The sequence below is a fragment of the Hemiscyllium ocellatum genome, chromosome 9 (assembly GCF_020745735.1).
Source record: "Hemiscyllium ocellatum isolate sHemOce1 chromosome 9, sHemOce1.pat.X.cur, whole genome shotgun sequence".
NCBI classification, from domain to species: Eukaryota; Metazoa; Chordata; class Chondrichthyes; order Orectolobiformes; family Hemiscylliidae; genus Hemiscyllium; species Hemiscyllium ocellatum.
This window is the reverse complement of record NC_083409.1, coordinates 73,563,787-73,588,827: the sequence shown is the minus strand read 5'-3', so window position 1 is coordinate 73,588,827 and position 25,041 is coordinate 73,563,787. Positions and strand designations below refer to the sequence as shown.

At 41.5% G+C, this 25,041-nt stretch overlaps 1 protein-coding gene across 2 annotated transcripts in view; it reads left to right on the top strand.

Annotated features, from left to right (window-relative positions):
- The first annotated feature begins 245 nt into the window (after nucleotides 1-245).
- orc1 (origin recognition complex, subunit 1) overlaps nucleotides 246-25,041 on the top strand; it is a 33,226-nt gene continuing 8,430 nt past the window's right edge. The window contains exons 1-9 of one of the 2 annotated variants that reach the window (XM_060829832.1): nucleotides 246-597; nucleotides 9,376-9,500; nucleotides 10,085-10,263; nucleotides 13,380-13,812; nucleotides 14,894-15,098; nucleotides 17,592-17,699; nucleotides 20,504-20,693; nucleotides 24,133-24,239; nucleotides 24,827-24,928. In XM_060829832.1, coding sequence (XP_060685815.1) covers nucleotides 494-597; nucleotides 9,376-9,500; nucleotides 10,085-10,263; nucleotides 13,380-13,812; nucleotides 14,894-15,098; nucleotides 17,592-17,699; nucleotides 20,504-20,693; nucleotides 24,133-24,239; nucleotides 24,827-24,928 — 1,553 coding nt within the window. In that variant the 5' untranslated portion in view covers nucleotides 246-493. Of the gene's footprint in view, nucleotides 598-9,375; nucleotides 9,501-10,084; nucleotides 10,264-13,379; nucleotides 13,813-14,752; nucleotides 15,099-17,591; nucleotides 17,700-20,503; nucleotides 20,694-24,132; nucleotides 24,240-24,826; nucleotides 24,929-25,041 lie in introns of both variants that reach the window. The other variant, XM_060829831.1, reaches the window with a different exon arrangement.

The window sequence follows — 25,041 nt, the reverse complement described above, 5'->3', positions numbered from 1 at the left end:
AAATCCCACGGCCGGGCAGACTCTCCGGTCATAGCGCCTCCCGCGGCCGGGCGGACTCTCCGGTCATAGCGCCTCCCGCGGCCGGGCGGACTCTCCGGTAATAGCGCCTCCCGCGGCCGGGCGGACTCTCCGGTAATAGCGCCTCCCGCGGCCGGGCGGACTCTCCGGTAATAGCGCCTCTCGCGGCCAGGCAGTCTTCCTGTCGTTTCATTTTACTGCCCCCAGAATAGTTTGCGTTGTCGCTGGAATGGCGCGAAAACGTTGCATTTCGGTTGGACGTTGTGGAGGTCGGAGCTAATATTTCCGTAGTTGAAGATAGCGGAGAGCTTCTTGGGCTGGAGTCACTTTTCATTCTTGTGATTTGGAATATTTGCACGAGTATTTGAATTGATGTTTCTTCCGAGTTGAGCAGAAGAAGTTCGATGGAGACGAGTCTATGAGTGTTATTTAATTTTAGTTTTTATAATCTGAATTTTACTGAAACGTGGCTGAAATGAGCAAATATTTAACGAGGTTGAAGGACCGTGAAAGATACATTTATACTTGGTTGGGAAAACCTCTTCATATCAATCGCAAACTGCGGCAATCGGATTATGAGTGAGTCCAAGTTGCACTTTGTCCTTTTCCAGTCGTTTGAAAGTCTGTGTCTTTGGGATTAAAATGTAAAGTCCCTTGAATTCGAGAGTGTTCCTTCTATTTGCTCTTGAGAATGCCTTGTTGAACAGCGTTAAAAATTACACACCAGGTGATAGCTTTCAGAGCGCTGCTCCTTCGTCAGGTAGCTTTGGAAAAGGATCATAAGACATAGAATTTCTTTTCCTATAACCTTTTGCGATAAATTCCGTGCCTTATGATCGTCTTCCAAAGCTACCTGATGAAGGAACAGTGCTCCGAAAGCTAGTGCTTCCAAATAAATCTGTTGGACAACAACCTTAAAAATCACACAGCACCAGGTTATAGTCCAACACGTTTATTTGGGAGCACACTAGCTTTCGGAGCACAACCTGGGGTTGTGTGATTTTTAACTTTGTACACGCCAGTCCAACACCAACATCTCCAAATCATGACAACAACCTGGTGTTGTGTGATTTTTAACTGTGTCCACCCCAGTCTAACACTGGCACCTCCATTTCTTGAAGCACTGAAGTCCACCTACTGTGGGTTGTACTTCAATCCCATTAGCGAGGGAATTCCAGGATTTTGACCCAGAAACAGTGAAGGAACGACAATGTATTTCTAAGTCTGGTTGGTGAGTGGCTAGGCACGGTACTTACAAGTGGTGCTGTTCTCATGTATCTGCTGCCCTAATCTTTCTCTAAGGAAGTGGTTTTGGATTTGTAGGGTGCTGTTTCAGGAACCTTGGTAAATTTATTCAGTGCATCTTGTAGATGGTACACGCTGCTGCTGCTGCAATGTGACAAAGATGGACTGACTGAACCTGACTGTTCATAGAGTCACAGAGATGTACAGCACAGAAACAGACCCTTTGGTCCAACTCGTCCATGCCGACTAGATATCCTAATCTAATCAAGTTCCATTTACCAGCACTTGGACCATATCCCTCTAAACCCTTCCTATTCATATATCCATCCAGATGCCTTTTAAATGTTGCAATAGTACCAGCCTTCACCACTTCCTCTGGCAGCTCATTCCATACACTCACCACCCTCCGCATGAAAAGCTCGCCTTTTAGGCCCCTTTTAAATTTTTTCCCCTCTCACCCTTCACCTATACCCTCTAGATCTGGACACTCACACCTTAGGGAAAAGACCTTGTCTATTTATCCTATCCATGCCTCATCTTTATAAAGTAATTTCCCTAACAGAGTTCTAGGATATACCTGATCAGGTCAATGGGATTTTTCCACTTTTATATGTATTACAACATCCAGCATCACTTTTTTTAGTGACATTTTTCAAGATGTCACCATCTATTTCCCCACATTCTATATCTTTCGTGTCCTTCTCCATAGTAAACGCTGTCCTTCTCCATAGTAAATATTTGTTTAGTATCTTCCATCTCTTGTGGTTCAGCACAAGAGATGGAAGATACCTTGCTGATCTTTGAGGGGCCCTATTCTCTCCATTTTGTCTTGAATAAATTTATAAAATCCCTTTAGATTCTCCTTAACTGAGTTTACCAAAGCTATCTCATGTCCCCTTTTTGCCCTCCAGATTTTCCTCTTAAGTATACTCCTACTGCCTTTATAGTCTTCTAAGGATTCACTCGATGTCTGCTGTCTATACATGACATATGCTTCCTTCTGTTTCTTGCCCAAAACCTAAATTTGTCTAGTCATCCGGCATTCTCTACACCTACTAGCCTTGCCTTTTCTCTAACAGGAATATACTGTCTCTGGACTCTAGTTATCCCATTTTTTGAAGGCTTCCCATTTTTCAGCTGTCCATTTACCTGCAAGCGTCTGTCCCCAATCAACATTTGAAAGTTCTTGCCTAGTACTGTCAAAATTGGCCTTCCTCCAAGTTCAAACTTCAACTTTTAGATCTGGTCTATCTTCTTCCATCATTATTTTAAAACTAATGAAATTATGGTCGCTGGCGCCAAAGTGCTCCCCCACTGACACCTCAGTTATCTAGGGTCCTGCGTTATTTCCCCAAGAATAGGTCAGGTTTTGCACCTTCTCTACTAGGTACGTCCACATACTGAATCAAAACATTTTTTTGTACACGCTTAACAAATTCTTCTCCATCTAAACACTAGCAATCCCAGTCTATGTTTGGCAAGTTAAAGTCCCGTATCATAACCACCCTATTATTCTTACAGATAACTGCAATCTCTTTACAAATTTGTTTCTCAATTTTCTGCTGTTGGAGGCCTATAATTCAATCCAATATGGTGATCATGCTTTTTGTATTTTTCAGTTCGACCCAAGTAACATCCCTGGATGTAATCCCAGGGATATCCTCCCTAAGTACAGCCATGATGTTATCTCTTAACAAAAACACTACTCCCCCCCCAGCCTTCTCTGGCCCCACCTTTCTATCCTTCCTATAGCATTTTTATCTTGGAACATTAAGCTGCTCGTCTTGTCCATCCCTGAGCCACATCTCTGTAATTGCTATGATGGCCTAGTCCCATGTTCCTAACCAGGCCTTGAGTTCATCTGCCTTCCCTGTTAGGTCTCTTGCATTGAAATAAATGCAGTTTCATTGACCAGTTCTGCCTTATTCTCTGCTTTGTTCCTGACTGTTTGACTCGCTCCTTTTCCCAACGGCACCAGTCTCAGATTGATCTCTGTCCTCCCTATTTCTCTGGGTCCCATCCTTCCCACCTTACTAGTCTAAATCCTCCCAAGCAGCTCCAGCAAATCTCGCTGCCAGCATGTTAGCTTTGAATTTAGCTGCAATCCGTCTTGTACAGGTCGCTTCTACCCCAGAAGAGACTCCTGTGATCCAAAAATGTGAACCCTTCTCCCCTACACCAGCTCCTCAGCCAAGCATTCATCTGCTCTATCCTCCTATTCCTACTCTCAGTAGCTCATAGCACCGGGAGCAATCCAGATATTACTGCGCTTGAGGACCTCCTTTTCATATTCCTGCTTAACTTTCTATATTCACCCTTAAGAATCTTATCCTTTTTCCCTCCTGTGTTGTCAGTTCCAATGTGTACAACAACCTCTTGCTTGTTCCTTTCCCCTCGGAGACATTCTTGATCCTGGCACCATGGATGCAACACATCATTCTAATTTTTCGGATGTTAAGCTTCTTCGTGAATGTTTTTTGTAGCACATCTTGTAGACAGCATACAAAGTACACAAGAGAGCTAGAGCTTTGCACAGCAGCAAAGGCTCCCTCAAGCACCAACGATGACAATATGAATAGCCAGCTCTCTCAACATTTGTACTCATTTAACATCACACTGTTCTGCCAAGATACCCACAGAAACAATGTTGCTACTTCGACCTTACACATACGAGAATATCAACAAATCAGTGATTGGGCTGCCACTGTACATTGGTGGAGGAATGAATGCTTAAGATGCTGATCAAACAGGATGCTTTGAACTACGTAGTGGCTATCTTCATCAGTGTTAACCCGATGTGGCCTCCTTTATATTGGAGAGACAGGCCGCCTACTTGCTGAACGTTTCAGAGAACACCTCTGGGACACTCGGACCAACCAACCCAACCACTCTGTGGCTCAACACTTCAACTCCCCCTCCCACTCCACCAAGGACATGCAGGTCCTTGGACTCCTCCATCGCCAGACCATAGCAACACGACGGCTGGAGGAAGAGCGCCTCATCTTCCGTCTAGGAACCCTCCAACCACAAGGGATGAACTCCGATTTCTCCAGTTTCCTCATTTCCCCTCCCCCCACCTTGTCTCAGTCCCAACCCTCGAACTCAGCACCACCTTCCTGATCTGCAATCTTCTTCCCGACCTTTCCGCCTCCACTCCCACCCCCACCCCCACCCCCACTCCTGCCTATCACCCTTACCTTAACCTCCTTCCACCTATCGCATTTCCAATGCCCCTCCCCCAAGTCCCTCCTCCCTACCTTTTATCTTAGTCTGCTTGGCGCACACTCCTCATTCCTGAAGAAGGGCTCGTGCCCGAAACATCAATTCTCCTGATCCTTGGATGCTGCCTGACCTGCTGCGCTTTTCCAGCAACACATTTTCAGCTACATCTATCCAGGCTAGTGTAGAGTATTCCATGACATTCCCAGGACTTGAGCAGGAATGCCTGTCATTGATAGTCCAAGCATGAATGTTGTCAATGTTATTCGGTGTGTGGGCACAGACTAATTCAGTATCTTGGGATCTATGAATTATAATGAATGATGTGTCATCACCATCAAAGGTCAGTGGGAATTTTCAATGCTGAATGGTGACAGAGAAATTTCTTGATTTAATAAATATTCTTCTAGCACTTCTTGGTTAATTTTAGCATTGTCAGGAAGTAGGTTATGCCATTTACTGTCATGCCTCAGTATTTTTCTTGACTCCAAACAAATTGCATTGTAAAACTGGATACAAAAGACTGCAAAAGGGTCTAAGATCACCTGATGTTATTTGTTGATTAAAACCAAGAGGAACAAAATGAATATTGGATTCCAGACTGATACGAATCAATGCCCTTCAGTGAAACTAATTTAAAAAGCTATTATCGTCAACACAAACACTGTCTCAAATCACCCACTTTATTTGGAAAATAACTATAAATTGTAAAAAATCAAAAGATAAGACAGCAATGTTTGTAATGTGCTTTTAAAATCAGCTAGAAGTTGCTTGCAGGCAGAATTTCTCTGTTCACCACGAAACTAGCTACAGTCCAAACGGCCATCGTAATTAATGGCAATAACTTGTAAGCAGGTAATCCAAATAGAGAAGGAGTCCCTCAGCTTGTTCCAATTTCAAGTTCACTTGGAAGCCAACCTCTCAGAAATTAAACTGCAGGAAGCATGATGTGGATGTGCCAGTGTTCGTCTGGGGTACATGTCAGAAGTCGTACGACACCAGGTTATAGTCCAATGGGTTTATTTGAAACCACAAGCTTTAGGACCCCTTCTCTCCACTTCACCTGATGAAGGAGTAGCATTCTGAAAGTTTGTGATTTCAAATAAACCTATTGGACTATAACCGGATTTTGTGTGATTTCTGACTTTGCAGGAAGCATCACAGCTTACTGAAAATTCTCTGTGAAAGACTCTCACTTCAACTTCAAAACATCAAAACCAATCTAAGATACCAGGCCTGCTTTTTGGAAGGTGGAGACCAAACAAGAGACTGAATTAATCGTAATTTGTAACCAGTTTACAGCTTTGCCTGTAATCAGCTTTGTACAGGTGTGTGTTTGTTGTGGAAATAAGTGTCTGCAACACTGTATTTTAATTTCATGGTAAATAGGTGAGAATAAATAAAGACAAAATAAGTGCCAAACCGTGTCATACTGTAAATGGTCTAGCTTTTAGTTCTTAACAATTTGGAGAAGGTGGGTGGAGAAATTGAATGAGGTGTAATTAACACTCCATATCAGTGTCAGAGCTGTCAGATTTACAATAAAATTTATCCCAATGAGAAATGCTCAGCTATCACCTTTAGTGTAAGTCTGTGTCTAGGAATGTAGAATAGGAACATTAGCATTGAGAAAATCATCTCTTCTAAAGACTGGTTCTCTGAGCAATCACCTATTTATCACTTGAGTTTGTGATAATTTTAGGAAAGGGAGGAGAAATAATTAAATTAAAAATACAAAAGTGGAAGTGGAAAAGCACCATGGCAATTTTAAATACATTATACAATGCTGGGCTTTTGGATGTTGTAAAATCAATGAGGTAAAAACAATGACTGCAGATGCTGGAAACCAGATTCTGGATTAGTGGTGCTGGAAGAGCACAGCAGTTCAGGCAGCATCCAAGGAGCAGTGAAATCGGCGTTTCGGGCAAAAGCCCTTCATCGGGACTAAAGGCAGAGAGCCTGAAGCGTGGAGAGATAAGCTAGAGGAGGGTGGGGGTGGGGAGAAAGTAGCATAGAGTACAATAGGTGAGTGGGGAAGGGGATGAAGGTGCTAGGTCAGGGAGGAGAGGGTGGAGTGGATAGGTGGAAACTGAGATAGACAGGCAGGACAAGTCATGGGGACAGTGCTGAGCTGGAAGTTTCGAACGAGAGTGAGGTGGGGGGGGGGGGAAATGAGGAAACTGTTGAAGTCCACATTGATGCCCTGGGGTTGAAGTATTCCGAGGCGGAAGATGAGGTGTTCTTCCTCCAGGCGTCTGGTGAGGGAGCAGCGGTGAAGGAGGCCCAGGACCTCCATGTCCTCGGCAGAGTGGGAGGGGGAGTTGAAATGTTGGGCCATGGAGCGGTGTGATTGATTGGTGCGGGTGTCCCGGAGACGTTCCCTAAAGTGCTCTGCTAGGAGGCGCCCAGTCTCCCTACTGTAGAGGAGAATGCATCAGGAGCAACAGATACAATAAATTATATTAGTGGATGTGCAGGTAAAACTTTGATGAATGTAGAAGGCTCCTTTAGGGCCTTGGATGGAGGTGTGGGCACAGGTTTTACAGTTCTTGCGGTGGCAGGGGAAGATGCCAGAATGGGAGGGTGAGTTGTAGGGGGGCGTGGACCTAACCAGGTAGTCACGGAGGGAACTGTCTTTGCGGAAGGTGGAAAGGGGTGGGGAGGGAAATATCCCTGGTGGTGGGGTCTTTTTGGAGGTGGCAGAAATGTCGGCAGATGATTTGGTTTATGCAAAGGTTTGTAGGGTGGAACGTGAGCACCGGGGCGTTCTGTCCTTGTAACGGTTGGAGGGGTGGGGGCGGAGGTGCGGGATGTGGACGAGATGCTGGAGGGCATCTTTAACCACGTGGGAAGGGAAATTGTGGTCTCTAAAGAAGGAGGCCATCTGGTGTGTTCTGTGGTGGAACTGGTCCTCCTGGGAGCAGATATGGCGGAGGTGGAAGAATTGGGAATACGGGATGGCATTTTTGCAAGAGGTAGGATGGGAAGAGGTGTAATCCAGGTAGCTGTGGGAGTCAGTGGGTTTGTAAAAAATGTCAGTGTCAAGTCGGTCGTCATGAATGGAGATGGAGAAGTCCAGGAAGAGGAGGGAGGTGTCAGAGATGGTCCAGGTAAATTTAAAGTCAGGGTGGAATGTGTTGGTGAAGTTGATGAATTGCTCAATCTCCTCGCGGGAGCACGAGGTGGTGCCAATGCAGTCGTCAATGTAGCGGAGGATGAGTTGGGGAGTGGTGCCGGTGTAATTACTACGTAGCCAACAAAGAGACAGGCATAGCTGGGGCTCGCACCTTCCCCTGCCACCGCAGGAACCGTAAAACCTGCGGCCACACCTCCTCCCTCACCTCTATCCAAGGCCCTAAAGGAGCCTTCCACATCCATCAAAGTTTTACCTGCACATCCACTAATATCATTTATTGTATCCATTGCTTCCGATGTGGTCTCCTCTACACTGGGGAGACTGGTCGCATCCTCGCAGAGCGCTTTAGGGAACATCTCCGGGACACCCGCACCAATCAACCACAACGCCATGTGGCCCAACATTTCAACCCCCCCCACTCTGCCGAGGACATGGAGGTCCTGGGCCTCCTTCACCGCCGCTCCCTCACCACCAGACGCCTTGAGGAAGAACGCCTCATCTTCCGCCTCGGAATACTTCAACCCCAGGGCATCAATGTGGACTTCAACAGTTTCCTCATTTCCCCTTCCCCCACCTCACCTTAGTTCCAAACTTCCAGCTCAGCACTGTCCCCATGACTTGTCTGGAGTGGTCCTACCTGCCTATCTCCTTTTCCACCTATCCGCTCCACCCTCTCCTCCCTGATCTATCACCTTCATCCTCTTCCCCCACTCACCTATTGTACTCTATGCTACTTTCTCCCCACCCCCACCCTCCTCTAGCTTATCTCTCCACACTTCAGGTTCTCTGCCTTTATTCCCGATGAAGGGCTTTTGCCTGAAACGTCGATTTCGCTGTTTCTTGGATGCTGCCTGAACTGCTGTGCTCTTCCAGCACCACTAATCCAGAATTTTGGATGTTGTGTTTGTTTAAGGTGTCATCTGTTTTTATCCTTGGTGTTGAATAAGTTTATATCATTGCTTTAGATTCCTGTGATGCAGTGGTAAGACCCCTATCTCTGAGCCAGAAAGATCATCACATTTGAACAAGTTGATTTATCACCGAGCACAAGGCATCAAAATTAAATATTTAGACCTACTTGTTTGAATTAACAAATCTTGCTGGTAGGGTACTAGGGGAGCATCTACTGCTATTTGAAATAGACGTGGGATCTTATTCATCCACCTGAAACAGCACAGATGGCCTTGGATTAACATAATTTTTGAAAGATGCGTCTCTGACAATACAGAGGTCTTCAGTGCTGCACGGGAATAACAATCGCAGTTTTAAGCTCAAGTCTTTGGAGTTGAACATAGTCTTCTGACTGTGATAAAAGTCCCATTGACTGAGCCATGGCTGACACTTTGCCTATGTTTTAATTGTATAATGTATTTCAAAATTGCCACGGTGCTTTTCCACTTTCACTTTTGTATTTTTAATTTAATTATTTTTCCTCCCTTTCCTAAAATTATCTGAATTCATCATTCAGAAATTTGAATGGAGTGTTACTCATGCAGTTGTTTGCAGCTGCATAAAGATAATAAAGCAGTAGAACTGTGTCAAAATATGAGAATTTATAATTGTAAAACATTAAACATAAGCTTGCTATTCATTCATTGAAGGTACAATTGTCATGCAATCCATGTTAGCTCCCTGCAAAGAAAGAATTGCTGCAAATGCATTCCTTGTACAATTTCTATATGCTACTTGTTGAGAAATGCATAAGATGTTTTACCATGCTTCATATTTGTAAAAATTTGGTTTTTTTGCTTCTTCAGAGGTGTCCAGGTAGAATGTGAAGGAACTTCCAAACATTGCATCAACATTAATGATTTTGTTTTAATCAAAAGTGAAGATGAGGATCAACCATATGTGGCGAAATTGCTAAAGCTAGTTGAGGATGGTAAGGACAGTTCTCTTATATTAACCTCATGATTGTTTCTGCTTCAAATATGTGTAGTGAACTGTAAGTCGTGCTACATTTACAGGAAATATTAGTTACACAAATATTAGTAGTGTGGCACATGTTGGGTTCATGAATTACCTATGTATATTTATGCCTTTGGCTGTATAAATCCAGATTGGACCATTCTACTTGCTTTTTACAGTGGTCAACTGAGAGCTATGTAGGTTAGAGTGGTGCTGGAAAAGCACAGCAGTTCAGGCAACATCCGAGGAGCAGTACTGCATGGATGCTGCCTGAACTATTGTGCTTTTCCAGCACCACTCTAATCTAGAATCTGATTTCCAGCATCTGCAGTCCTTGTTTTTACCAGAGAGCTATGTAGCTATATACCAGGAAAGATTCCATTTAGGGTATAAGCAAAAGAATGTGAAAATAGGAATTCAACTTTGGATTGTGTTGAAGATCATTTAATTTAAAACTCTGTTGACTCTGATCCCTCTATTTTTGAACACATTGTTTGAAACAAGCCTGTTTGTTTTCAATGTCACTTTTAATTTTTGCTGGCTTATTCTTCTCACCAGGTACCCAGCAACATCCGACCAAGACTGCAGTGGTCCAATGGTTTACTCGTATTGAGGAAATACCAAAATCAAAACAGAAATTATTGGGAAGAGAGGCCCACCCTAGGGAGATCTTCTTATATGAAGTCTCTAATTGTGATGATTGTATCAGTGCAGAAACCCTGATCAAGGCTGTAAAAGTAAGTCTTGATTATGTAAGTTGATTGAGGCTGACACATTAATTACAGTGTTCCATTGTCACACATGCTGTACTTTTGGATGTTGTATTTGTTCAAGGTGTCATTGTCTTTATCCATGGTGTTGAATAAGTTTATATCATTGCTTTAGACTCCTGTGGTGCAGTGGTAATGCCACTATCTCTGAGCCAGAAAGATCAACGCATCTGAACAAGTTGGTTTAAAACATAAGGTTACACCATTCCTGCTTGAGGGATATTACTGTGCATGAGCTATCTGCCTGATATGTGTATTGAACATTACCCATATGCTTTAAAATGGAATTAATATCTCGTAAGACAGAAGAAATGAAATGAAAGCTTTTGGTAACTGAAACTGAAATTGAACAATTCCTGAACAATTTTGTCCATTTGTATATTCATGAACTATCAGTACAGATATGGTGTTGGAAAACTTTTAAAAAATCATTCAGTTAAGGATATTCAATTAAAAGTAGCCTAAAGGCTATGCTGATCGTTTTTGTCATTATTTTCAGTCTTATAAAAATGTACGAGAAACTTCTTAGTTTGATTAACTATTTCTGCTGTGTCTTGTTCATTGTTGTAGCTTGGTCAATATATCTAGTCCTGTGAGTAGGCTAAGTTCTGCATTGCCTAGAAGTGGAAGAATGAAGTACAGGATTTCCACAGATTTCACACTGCTTTACTGTACATAGAAGTTACAACCTTCACATTTTTGCAATTTTAGGAGGAAGAATGGGGCAGCATAGTGGCTCAGTGATTAGCACTGCTGCCTCACAGTGCCAGGGAGCTCAGTTCGATTCTCGGCTCGGGCAACTGTCTGAGTGGAGTTTGCATGTTCTCCCCATGTCTGCATGGGTTTCCTCGGGGTGCTCCGGTTTCCTCCCACAGTCCAAAGATGTGCAGGTCAGGTGAATTGGCCATGCTAAATTGTCCAGAGTGTTAGGTGGATTAGTCATGGGTAAATGTAGGGGAATGGGTGGGTTGCTTTGTGAACGGTCGCTATGGACTTGTTGGCCTGAAGGGCCTGTTTCCACACTGTAGAGAATCTAATCTAATCAGTAGCGCTGCGTCTGTACTAGTTTGGTCGGCTGAATTGATGACATAGCTTGGATTAGAAGAACTTATTTTCTCTTTGTGATGCATTTACTCCCCATTCCTAGGTGCCCTGAAAAGCAGTAAAATTGCCTTGTGATGCAAGCCTGATCAAGTAAAGATGGTAAAGGTTTCATCCCTGATGACATGAGTGAAGTGAATGGATTTTAGACAATTTAGCAATTCTTATGGTAATTTTAATCCATATATTAAAAGATTGCGCCATTTAATTTCATATGAACTGATCATCAGCATCCCTTGAAAAGCCACATAAAATCTCTTCCCCAACCATTTCCTTTGCGAGCTATGCTTAGAATTTGCACAATGATTTGAAAATTGAATTAATCTTGTAGTGACATGGGGATGTTCTGGCCTAGTGGTATTTTGTTGACAGACTAATAATCCAAAATCCCAGGTAATGTGCTGGGGACCTGGACTTGAATCCTGCCATGGCAGGTGGTGGACTTTGAATTTATAAAAATCTGCAATTAAGAGAATAATGATGACTATGAAACCGTTATTGATTGTTGGGAAAATCTATCTGGTTCAGTAATGTCCTTTAGGAAAGGAAACTGCCATCCTTACCTGGTCTGGTCTATATGAGTCCAGAAACATGACAATATGGTTGTCTCTTTATTGGCCTCTTGGCAAATAGGAATGGGCAATATATCTGGCCTTGCCAGTGATGCCCATATCTCATGAATTTATTAACAAAAAAGGACCACTTTGTTTTTATTTTCTAAGTCTTAATTAAGTACTATACAAATTTATAATAATTTATTACTTTTCACCTACATGTTTGGTAAAGTAGAAAGTAGCCCATTCTTGAGTTCTGATTTATTCTGGAGCTCTCTTCACAGATTCCATAGAATCCCTGCAGTGTGGAAACAGACTCTTCAGCCCAACAAGTCCACACCAATCCTCCAAAGAGTAACCCACCCAGACCCATTCCCCTATATTTACCCCTGACTAATGCACCAAACCTACACATCCCTGAATACTATGGACAATATAGCATGACCAATTTCCCCTAACCAATACTGAGTTTGTGGGATTACATTATAAATCTTTGTTTTGGCTGACCTTTTTTTAGGAAATGTGAACATTCTGTGAACTCCGTCCACTTGGAATTTCAAAGTATCTTGGCAAGAGTGAATATGGAGCAATAAACTAATGCTTTCCTAGGGAACTATGCAATGAGGTGATTGTTTGAAGATTTTGTTCGCCCGTAGAGGCCCCAAGGCGGGGTAGAGTAGGTGTGGGTGCAGTTAGGCATCAAAAATTACTGATAAATCAGTGCTGTTAGACACTTCGTTGTGGTCAAGTAAAATGTAGTATTGGCTAGAATCTATGCAGTCGGTTTGGGAATTGCTTATAAGAATTATAAACAGAATTATGAATATGATTGTGCAAGACAGATACATTTAAGGCTGCAAACCAATCAATTTTGTTCTTTTCCTAAAGAAATAATCTGGAAAATGGGACAGAAAATTGAAGGTGGAAATTGTGTAGCACAACGACTGGTGAAAAATGAAGAACACGAATTTGAGACATTGATCTGCAAATTCATTCATGCCCTTCCCTCAGACATTGACTGATCTAATGATTTCTCAGTGTGGTAACCAGACACATTTCCAGGAGAAATCTGCCACTTGGTTTATTGTATTAGATTGGCACCAGTGCATCTTGCAGACTCTAAGAATAAAGGCAGATGGCCAATATTTGGGTACGTTGGACCTCACCAGTCAGAACAGGATGCCCTATGTTTTTTTTGTTTTGGGCGCTGAACTGAAAAATTATGAATCCACGTTTTAAAAAAATAATTTTTGAATGGAAAATCTCATGTAGATATGAGCTGGTAATGTCCAGTATTTGTTGCTTAAAAGCTCATACTTATCTTGGCCTTGCTACAGTTGGTCACTGGTACTAAATATTCATGAATAGCATCGAAGAATGTTTTACATTAATTCTAAATCTATCTTATAACATCTAAACTTATTTTAGGTTTTCCAGATTGATCCTGAGAAACCATTTCCTTCCATTGAACCTGGTGATGATTCTCTGTTTGTTAAGTTAAAGTGGGATGGAAAACGTTTTAACGTGCTCCCTAAAAATACTTTTTCCATAAAGAAAGTTAATAATCACCATAAGAATTTGGATCCCTTACCCAGGAGGCTACAGAAGATGTCCTGTGAAAATTCCTTTCCAAAGCAGTGTGACGTTGTTGGAGATTCAGAGGTTTACAGTATTGACAGTGGAGATGGAACATTGAGCAGAAATGTTGTTAACCACCATTCCAAACATTGTGCTTTCATGGTGGATGAAGGGAAATCTAACTGTTCTGATCAGAAAAATTCCAACGGTAGGAAGCGGAGTACAGAAATCACAAATGTGGAGAACAGCAGTTCAAAAGTAAGGAGGAAGCTTCCTCTTTCTGGTAAGTAAGTGTCTCAGAGCCTGCACCTAAATTTTAATGTTTTGTGCTGCACCTAATTTTTGATGTGCTTTGTGCGTCAAGAACACAATACCTAGAGGAAATATACAGAAATGATAGATGTAATACAGAAATACAGATGTAAAATGGTAGGTCTCTAATAATTACTTTGGAGGAGATGCTGAATTTCCAACTCTCAATAAACCAAAGGCTGAAGGCAACCATGGTCTTGAGGCCTTGATCTAATTTTTCTAGGGATTCGTCCTGTTATAGTACTTCATTTGCTGTTTTGGACATACCTGGAAAGTTATGGTCATGGATTCAATCTAGTCATTCACAGATCTCTTTGATGAAAGGCAAGGAACAGTGGTGGCCTATTTAGCCACTCAAGCAAGTTTCAACCATTCTGTGAGATCATGGATGATCTGTGTCCCTACTCCATAAACTTGCCTTTGGCAATAGTTTTGCTTAACAACAAAAAAAAATCCCCCTCAGATTTAAAATTAGCAATTGATCTAGCATAATCCTGCCATTTGTGGAAGAGAACATGTAACCTGTATACTGATTTTGTAATACAGCCAATACAGCCGTATTAAACTAAAATACAAACACATTTATCAACTTTCTGGACTGCCTGTATGTAATCTCAGCAGACATTATTAAGGAACTCTATATTGGGAGTTGCGAGACATGGGTGCTAAGTATTCCCTCTCATCTTATAAATTTCTACATTCTGTATGAAGGCCATTCGTATGTTGGGATAGATTATCTGAGTAGTAGTGTCCTCTGATTCTTGATACAGAACTAGTTTAGTTTCTTCGAGGCTCTTTAATTGATGACAGTGTTGCAGAAAACAATTATTTCTTGATTTAGCAATGCCCTTTATATACTTAGATATTTGTGGTTCTTGACTAAATGATTTAAATTTTTTTTCCATTTGCAGATTTTAATAAGAGTAATCTAGGAAATATTTTGTCAGAATTGTTAGGTGAAGATGGTGATAAGGCCACTTTTGCTGCAAAAATACCTCAACTGGTGGAATCTGCAGCTATGAAATACACACAACATTTTAATGGTGTTTCAGGTGATGCTCTTTCACCCAGTAAGAAGTTGCAGAATGGGTCACCTGGAAATTATACCATCTCTCCTATTAAACTGAATGGAGACAATGAGATGAACACTCAAGTTGCCACTTTGAAATTAACACCTATTCACATCAAACCAAAAATTAAGCAGCAAGTCTCTTCAAGCCAGTCCCGAAAGAATGACAAAATAACTGATTTGCACAGGTAAGTTGCATAATGTTTTAATCTTTCCAATGTCACATTTTTATTTCTTAAGTAGAGGAGGGGAATTCATAGTCAAGAGTAGAGTGGTGCTGGAAAAGCACAGCAGGTCAGGCAGCATCTGAGGACCAGGAAAATTGACGTCTTGGGCAGGAGCCCTTCATCAGGAATGAGGCTGGAAGCCTACGTGTGAATTTATATTTCATTGCTATGTTGATGTAGCACCTAATAAAGCATGATAATGAAAACAGAAAATGCTGGGAATGATCTGGAAATCAGGCAGCGTAAAGGCATTTTTGGAGAGACTATTAATGTTTCAGAACAATGAACTCATTACTGGAAGGAGGTTAGAAATGCAGTTGCTCACTTGATTGAGTTTTTTGAAGAACTAAAGAGGGTTGATGAGGGCAGAGCAGTAGATGTGATCTATGTGAACTTCAGTAAGGCGTTCAACAAGATTCCCCACGGGAGACTGGTTATATCTCATGGAATACAAGGAGAACTAGCCATTTAGATACAGAACTGGCTCGAAGATAGAAGACAGAGGGTGGTGGTGGAGGGTTGTTTTTCAGACTGGAGGTCTGTGACCAGTGGAGTGCCACAAGGATCGTCATTTATATAAATGATTTGGATGTGAACATAGGTTTAGTTAGTAAGTTTGCAGATGACACCAAAATTAGAGGTGTAGTGGACAGTGAGAAGGGTTACCAAAGATCATAATCAGATGAGCCAATGGGCTGAGGAGTGGCAGATGGAGTTTAATTTAGATAAATGTGAGGTGCTGCATTTTGGGAAAGCATATCTTAGCAGGACTTATACCTTAATGGTAAGGTCCAAGGGAGTGTTGCTGAACCAAGGGAACTAGGAGTGCAGGTTCATAGTCCCTTGAAAGTGGAGTCGCAGGTAGTTAGGATAGTGAAGAAGGCGTTTGGTATGTTTTCCTTTATTGGTCAGAATATTGGAGTTGGGAGGTCATGTTGCGGCTGTACAGGATGTTGGTTAGATCACTTTTGGAATATTGCATGCATTTCTGGTCTCCTTCCTATCAGAAGGTTGTTGTGAAACCTGAAAGAGTTCAGAAAAGATTTACAAGGATGTTGCCTGGGTTGGAGGAATTGAGGTTTAGGGAGAGGTTGAATAGACTGGGGCTGTTTTCCCTGGAGCATTGGAAGCTGAGGGGTCACCTTATAGGGGTTTATAAAATCATGAGGGGCATGGATAGGATAAGTTGACAAGGTATTTTCCTTGGGGTGTGGGAGTCCAGAACTAGAGAGCATAGGTTTAGGGTGAGAGAGGAAAGATATAAAAGAGACCTAAAGGGCAACATTTTCACTCAGAGGGTGGTGTGTGTATGGAATGAGCTGCCAGAGGAAGTGGTGGCAGCTAGTACAATTGCAGCATTGAAAAGGCATTTGGATGGGTTATATGAATTGGAAGGGTTTGGAGGGACATGGGCAAGGTACTGGCAAGTGGGACTAGATTAGGTTGGGATATCTGGTTGGCATGGATGGGTTGGACCAAAGTGTCTGTTTCCATGCTGTACATCTCTATGACTCTATCTTCACCATGCCTCTCAGTATTGTGTAAGTTTTAATGAGATACAGCCCCCTCCTGACCGTCCTTCTCAACTCCACCAAGTATAGATCCAGAGTCCTCAACCATTCCACATATGATGAGCCCTTCATCCCTGGGATCATTCTTGTAAACCACCTCTATACCCCCTTCCTTACATGTAGAACCCAAACTACTTGCAATGTTCCAAATGCAATCTGACCAGAGCCTTCTCCAGCCTCAGCAATATATTTCTGCTGTAGTATTCTTGCCGTCTTGAAATGTATGCTAGCATTACATTTATCTTCCTGACTGCTAACTACACCGGCACCTTAAGAGAATCCTGAACTAGTTCTCCTAAGACCATTTGTACTTCAAATTTCTGAAGCCTTTCCCCATTTAGAAAATAGTCCATGCCTCTATTCATGCTAAAGCACATAACCTCACATTGTATTCCATCTGCAACTTCATTGTCCATTTTCTACCCTGTCCAAGTCATTCTGCAAGCCTCCTTGCTCCCTCAACACTACCTGTCCCTATACCTAACTTTGTCATTTGTAAACTTAGTAATAATGCCCTCAGTTCCTCCGTCCAGATCGTTAATGTACAATGTGAATAGTTGTGGTCCCAACACTGACCCCTGTGGAATTCAACTGGACATCGACTGCCATCCTGAAAAATAAAAGACCCCTTCTTTGCCTTCTGTCAGTGAGTCAATCCTCTATCCATGCCGGTACCTTGCTCCTAACACCATGGGATCTTACTTAATTTAGCAGCATCCTTATCAAAGGTCATCTGGAAATCCAAATACGTGGTATTAAGTTAAACATGTAAGTAAATCTTGGGTACAAAATCTATCCCATTGTTTTTAATGGGTCTTGTGTAATTGTACACTATTTTCAATCAATGAAGCAGTTTCTATTTTGTCTACTTTAATAATTTTAGGGCAAAGAGAAAGGAAAATGAAAGTAAGATAGAAAATGTCACTGAGACTCCAAGGTCTCGAAGAAAGTCTGCACAGAACTGTTCAACTATTCTGAAACAGTACTTAAAGTAAGCTTTTGCAATTATTAATGTTGCTTCTATTTTCTCTTCCTGCAAATGTGTATCATCGATGGTCACAGGTGAGGTGCCGGAAAACTGGAGGTTGGCTAACGTGGTGCCACTGTTTAAGAAGGATGGTAAAGACAAGCCAGGGAACTGTAGACCAGTGAGCCTGACGTCAGCAGTGGGCAAGTTGTTGGAGGGAATCCTGAGGGACAAGATGTACAATTATTTGGAAAGGCAGGGACTGATTAGGGATAGTCAACATGGTTTTATCCGTGGGAAATCATGTCTCACAAACTTGATTGAGTTTTTTTGAAGAAGTAACAAAGAGGATTGATGAGGGCAGAACGGTAGGTGTGATCTATTTGGACTTCAGTAAGGTGTTCGACAAGGTTCCCCGTGGGAGACTGATTAGCAAGGTTAGATCTCACAGAATTCAGGGAGAACTAGACATTTGTATACAGAACTGGCTCAAAGGTAGAAGACAGAGGGCGGTGGTGGCGAGTTGTTTTTCAGACTGGAGGCCTGTGACCAGTGGAGTGTCATAAAGATTGGTGCTGAGTCCTCTACTTTTTGTCATTTACATAAATGATTTGGATGCAAGCATAAGAGGTACAGTTCGTAAGTTTGCAGATGACACCAAAATTGGAGGTGTAGTGGACAGCGAAGCGGGTTACCTCAGATTACAACAGGATCTGGACCAGATGGGCCAATGGGCTGAGAAGTGGCAGATGGAGATTAATTCAGATAAATGCGAGGTGCTGCATTTTGCGAAAACAACTCTTAGCAGGGCTTATACACTTAATGGTAAGGTCCTAGGGAGTGTTGCTGAACAAAGAGACCTTGGAGTGCAGGTTCATAGCTCCTTGAAAGTGGAGTCGCGGGTAGATAGGACAGTGAAGCAGGCGTTTGGTATGCTTTCCTTTACTGGTCAGAGTATTGAGTACAGGAATTGGGAGGTCATGTTGCGGCTGCACAGGATATGGTTAGGCCACTGTTGGAATATTGCGTGCAGTTCTGGTCTCCTTCCTATCAGAAAGATGTTGTGAAACTTGAAAGGGTTCAGAAAAGATTTACAAGCATGTTACCAAGGTTGGAGGATTTAAGCTATAGGGAGAGGCTGAACCGGCTGGGGCTGTTTTCCCTGGAGCGTCGGAGGCTGAGGGGTGACCTTATAGAGGTTTACAAAATTATGAGGGACATGGATAAGGTAAATAGGCAAAGTCTTTTCCCTGGGGTTGTGGAGTCCAGAACTAGAGGGCATAGGTTTAAGGTGAGAGGGGAAAGCCAAAAATGAGACCTAAGGGGGCAATCTTTTCACACAGAGGGTGGTACGTGTATGGAATGAGCTGCCAAAGGAAGTGGTGGGTGCTGGTAAAATTGCAACATTTAAGAGGCATGTGGATGGGTATATGAATAGAAAGGATTTGGAGAGATATGGGCCGGGTGCTGGCAGGTGGGACTAGATTGGGTTGGGATATCTGGTCAGCATGGACGGGTTGGACTGAGGTATCTGTTTCCATGCTGTACACCTCTATGACTCTATAAAGGAATCTCTGATTTTATGCTGTACAAATTTGATAGCAAGTGCGATGTGATGTATTTTAGATTGAAGTTCACTTTTCAGTTTTAATAAATTGCATGATATTGTGATTCATTTCTTGAATTAGTCATAAAATTAAAGATAGCTGTTTGATTGAGAGTGTCTGAAATTTAAATGTAAAGACTGTCTTTCATTATGAATTAAAAGATTGTACTAGTCATCAGTTTTGAGTGAGGAAGACCCTTAATGTGGAACACCAAACATGAGTAGAAATGGAGAAGGTGATGTCTTTCACAGGAGTTTGTATTGTGATAGCTTATGCAGAAAACGTGATTACATGGAAACCATGTTATTCTCATGTTCATCGCCATTTTTCTAGAAAATTCTGTTTATAGTTTTTGTTCCATCTCTAAGGATATTGATGAAACCTGTGATGTTCTGCATTACTGCAGTTCCCTCTTCGACATGACCATCCTCAGCCCTCCATTGCCACAGTGAATCAGACCACACATTTGAGAAATAACATCTCATCTTCTGCCTGCGGAGTCTGCAGCCCCAACGACTCCATATTGAGTTCTCCAATTTCAAATAACCTCCCTTCCCATCTCCTGACTCCCTTTCCAGCTCCTCCTCCTCCTCCCTTCCCAGCAAACCCCCCCCCCCCCCCCCCCCCCATTCCACTTACTGACCCAGCCATCAACCGGATTCATTTCTCCTATTGACCAATCAAGCTGTACTCTCTACCTGTATTCCCATATCGCTACCTCACCAATTGGCTCCTCCCCAAACCCTCCCTTTATCTACAGCTTCCCTTACCCCACCCCCAGTCCTGAAGAAGAGTTATATTTGAAACGTTGACTTCTCCACCTGCTGCTGCTGCCTGGCTTGCTGTATTCTTCCAGCCTCCTGCTTGTCCATTTTGGATTCCAGCATCATCACTACTTTTTAATCTCTAACCCTCTGATACCCAGCAATATTTCCATTTTTGAAGCTTAGATGTTGAGTGTCAGCATCTGCTTACTAACTCAGCATTGGCCATGATGAAAACATTGTCTGTCTCGCATGTATCAGGATCTGCAGTGTGTTTATCTAGTTAGCATTTGAAGGATACCCTTGACCTTAATTTGAAACCTGCACTGACTGAAATACTGGAAATTCCTTTACATGTATCAATTTTTCATTACCCAGCACAGTTACTGTTATAAATTTTGTTGCACTTGGATTCCAACAGTATTATTTCTAAACACAAATCTTCACTTGATATAAGCAATGATCAGGATAACGAAGCATCTGATGAAGATGAATACCTTCCTGGCAAAGAACAAAGGAGTGAAAGTAGCAGTGAGAATGAGGAGCAAGAGGATGATGTAAAATTTCGGAAGAAATCAACAAAAATGTTTGTTCCTAAAACACCAAATACCACAGCAAAGAAGTCTGTTAAAACACCAGTCAAAACGGTATGTTTTGACCAGTCTCTTCCTTTTTATGTCTAAAGAAGCTCTTATTGTCAGTTTTTATATTCCTTGCTGGTTTGCCCTCGTCATTTATTTTCCCTGTCTCTGTTATTTTTTTTTAGCTTTCCTTTACTGGATTTAGAATTTAACCTAGTCTTTAGGATTATCACTGACTTTTGCCTCATTATGTATGTTTTGTCCTTCAACTTTAACTTCCTTGGTTAGCTTTGAGTAGTTTATCCCTTTCTTTAGAATCTTTCTCCCTTATTGGGATGTGAGTTTACTGAGGGTCACCTCTTTAAATGTCTGCTATCACTTGCTTCCTGTCATTCCTACTAATCTGTCTGCCCAACTAATTTTATCCTCATTTCATTGCAATGCCCTTCATTTAAGTTAAACACAGTTGTTTCTGACCCAAGTTTCTCACTTTTGAACTGAGTATTAAAATCTATCATGTTATGACCAATGCTTCTTAGAGGATCTTTATCTATTACTCATTGGCTATTACCAGTTCCAAAATTGTTAGATAAATGTGAGGTGCTGCATTTTGGGAAAGCAAATCTTAGCAGGACTTATACACTTAATGGTAACGTCCACGGGAGTGTTGCTGAACAAAGAGACCTTGGAGTGCAGGTTCATAGCTTCTTGACAGTGGAGTCACAGGTAGATACGATTGTGAAGGCAGTGTTTGATATGCTTTCCTTTGTTGGTCAGAGTATTGAGTACAGGAGTTGAGAGGTCATGTTGCGGTTGTATAGGACATTGGTTAGACCACTGTTGGGATATTGCCTGCAGTTCTGGTCTCCTTCCTATTGGAAAGATTTTGTGAAACTCGAAAGGGTTCAGAAAAGATTTACAAAGATGTCGCCAGGGTTGGAGGATTTGAGCTATAGGGGCTGGGGCTGTTTTTCTTGGAGCATCGGAGGCTGAGGGGTGACCTTATAGAGGTTTACAAGATTTTGAGGGGCATGGATAGGGTAAATAGACAAAGTCTTTTCCCTGGGGTGAGGGAGTCCAGAACTAGAGGACATAGGTATAGGGTGAGAGGGGAAAGATATAAAAGAGACCTAAGGGGCAATCTTTTCACGCAGAGGGTGGTACATATGTTTGAATGAGCTGCCAGAGGAAGTGGTGGAGGCTGGTACAATTGCAACATTTAAGAGGCATTTGGATGGGTATATGAAGTGGAAGAGTTTGGAGGGATATGGGCTGGGTGCTGGGATGTGGGACTAGATTGGGTTGGGATATCTGGTCGACATGTACGTGTTGGACCGAAGGGTCTGTTTCCATGCTGTACATCTCTATGACTCTGAGATAGCCTGTTTCCTGGTTGACACCATGGCACATTGCTCTAGTAAACTATCCCTTTTGCACTCTATGAATTTGTTGCCATGGCTACCCTTTCCAATTTGATGATCCAATCAGCATGAAGATTAAAGTCACCCATAATTATTGCTCTATTCTTTTTACGTGTTCATTCTATTTGTTCATTTATACCCTTTCCCACAGACCAGTTACTGTTTGGAGTCTGGACACCACTATCAAAATGGACTCTACATCATTCAAGACTAGATCATCTTTCATAACTGTCCTCACTTCAACTTTTTGTAATGGTGCTACCCCACCAATGTTTCCATCCTTCCCATCTTTCTCAAAGCTCAAATATTCTTGAATGTTAAATTTCTGGTTTTGATCTCCTGTGTAACCATGTTTCCATAACGGTTATGAGATTATAATCATTAGCTTCTCAAGGGCAACTAGGGAAACTCATTAAACGCTGGTCCAGCCAATGACACCCACATTCCATGAGTGAATAGCAAAAACTTTTAAGTTTGTCATTAGTTCATTCACGTTATTTAAAATACTTTGAGTGAAGTCTTAAAATTTTTTCTAAAGACATATAGAATGCGTGTGTTGCTGGCTGGCCAGCATTTATTGCCTGTCACCATAGCTCTTGGAAAAAGTGGTGGTAAGCTGCTTTCTTAACCACTGCAGATTTCATACTATAGGTTGATCCACAAAGCAGTGAGTTGTGGAGGGAATGGATGTTTATGGTTGTGGTGCTAATTCTGTATCTCAATCATTTCTTGATATCATCATGTAGAGTAGATCAAAATAGCTGAAGACTGGTATCTGTGATACTGGGGACCACTGGAGGAGGCTAAGACTGATCATCCACTCAGCACTTCTGGTCGAAGATTGCTTAGAATGCTTCAATCATATCTTTTGCTTTGATGTGCTGAGCTCTTCCATCATTGAGTATGGGGATATTTGTGGAGCCATCTCCACCACAGAGTCTTCTGTTTTTGAATTTACCTACAGTTTAATGCATCCTTGGTACAACACGACATTCCTTTTATTTTCTTGTAATAAGCAACCCCACTACTAGACTGCAATCCGATCTTCTCCTTTATCTTTGATTTTCTAATTTTCCAAGCAACTGATCTCCTCCCATCCATACAATTTGCCTGTTCTCTGGTTCCAGCATAATTCAGGTGGAGCATGTCCCGTTGGAATAGCCTGCTCTTGCCCCGCTACTGATGCCAATGTCAATCCATTTCTCCCACACCAATCTTTAAGCCACATGTTTACCTCTTTAATCTTGTTGAACCTATGTAGTTACCTCATGACTTGGGTAGTAATTTAAAGATTATTGCTTTTTAAATTTTTTGTTTTTTAATTTAGCCACTTGCGGATCACATTTATTCAGCAGGACCTCTTTTGCCTATATTATTGGTATTTACATGGACTACGACAATTGAATCTCTTTCCCACCTGCTCCAAGTTCCTCTGTAGCCCAGACAAGATATCCTGAACCCAGGTACAGGCAGACATAGTCTTTGGGACTGTCTATCTTGGGCATGAGAACTGTGTCTATGCTCCTGATGATACTATCCCCAGTTACAACTACATTTTATTTTCTCCCCACTCTCATCCACACAGGGAATAATTCAAGTGTTTTGCACTTAACTACAGTTGGCACATGAGGCAATTGGCATTATCAGGTGTGAATGAATGCAATATTATCATAAAAATGTAGAGTTCCTAGGTTGAGTTATTTCTCTTGGGATTAACACTCAATAAACCCGTGGTTTTTTTATGTGTATTAGATTCTGCACTTCTATTTTATGCCTACCTGAATAATTAGTTCATAATCTAATCAGTTACATAAAAATGTATTTGATAATTACAAGGAAATGCTGCATAACAAAGTAAATACAATGAGAGTTTAATGATGATGCATTGTTTACAAAAGGTGACTTTAAAACATTTTTCCTCTTTTCCTCAAATTATTTGAGGATAAGAGGCATTATTGTCTATGTTCCCAATGCAGTAGTTCAAATATTAAATTGTTTGTCAAGTTGGTGACAATGCAGTAGATTTTTGACAATATCTGTAAAAGTCTTTTAATTAAAGTATGTTTTTTTAAAATTATGTTCAGCCTGTGTCACGGTCTCCAAGGACAATCTGTCATCCAACTCCAAGAATTCCTCTGAGGACTCAGCTGGCTAAAACACCTGGGAATATATTGGAAGAGGCCAGAGCAAGGTACTAGATACAAATATATTTGCTAAAGCACACTGGGTTAAGATCTGCTCAAAAATAGAATTTGGTAAAGTTCAAATAGTTGAGAATCTTTAAAAATGAGCTGACAATTATACTTTTGTTATCAGTTAACCGCATTCAGAAGTGTACGCAGTTTTATTATGACTAATAAAGGCTTAGCATAATGTACCTTATTGGTAATTTAAAGTCTTCCTATAACTGATGAGTTTTTAACACAATATTATATTGTTTACATAGTTTCACATATTTTAAATAATTTTGAGGAAATTGTGTTATCAAGGAGTTAAAAAGACTTATTAACAGTCTTGGTTGTAAAAAAAAAATGGAAATTGCTAGACTTGTATTGTTCGGATTTTTCCCAGAAACTGAATTTAATGTTCTGTATTATTTAGGTAAGTGAAGAGAGGATTAGTTTATTAAAATAATCAGGTTATTCTAGCGTAATGAAGGAAAAAATGGCTAGCCAGTTTCAAACCCTTGACTTATTTTTTGTGTTTACTCCTTATGAGCATAATTGTGTGAAGTGTGATTCTTAAGTTTTTCTGACATGCCTATTTTATTTTCTTAAGATTACATGTGTCTGCTGTACCAGAATCTCTACCCTGTAGAGAGCAAGAATTTCAGGACATCTATAACTTTGTGGAAAGTAAAGTGATTGATGGCACTGGAGGGTATGATAAACTTACTGTTCCTGAAAGTAACTATTCAGTATGTTTTTGATGCATTATGTTCATAAAATGGTTGCTTTCCTTTTTGGCAATGCATTTTGAATATTTTACTAATT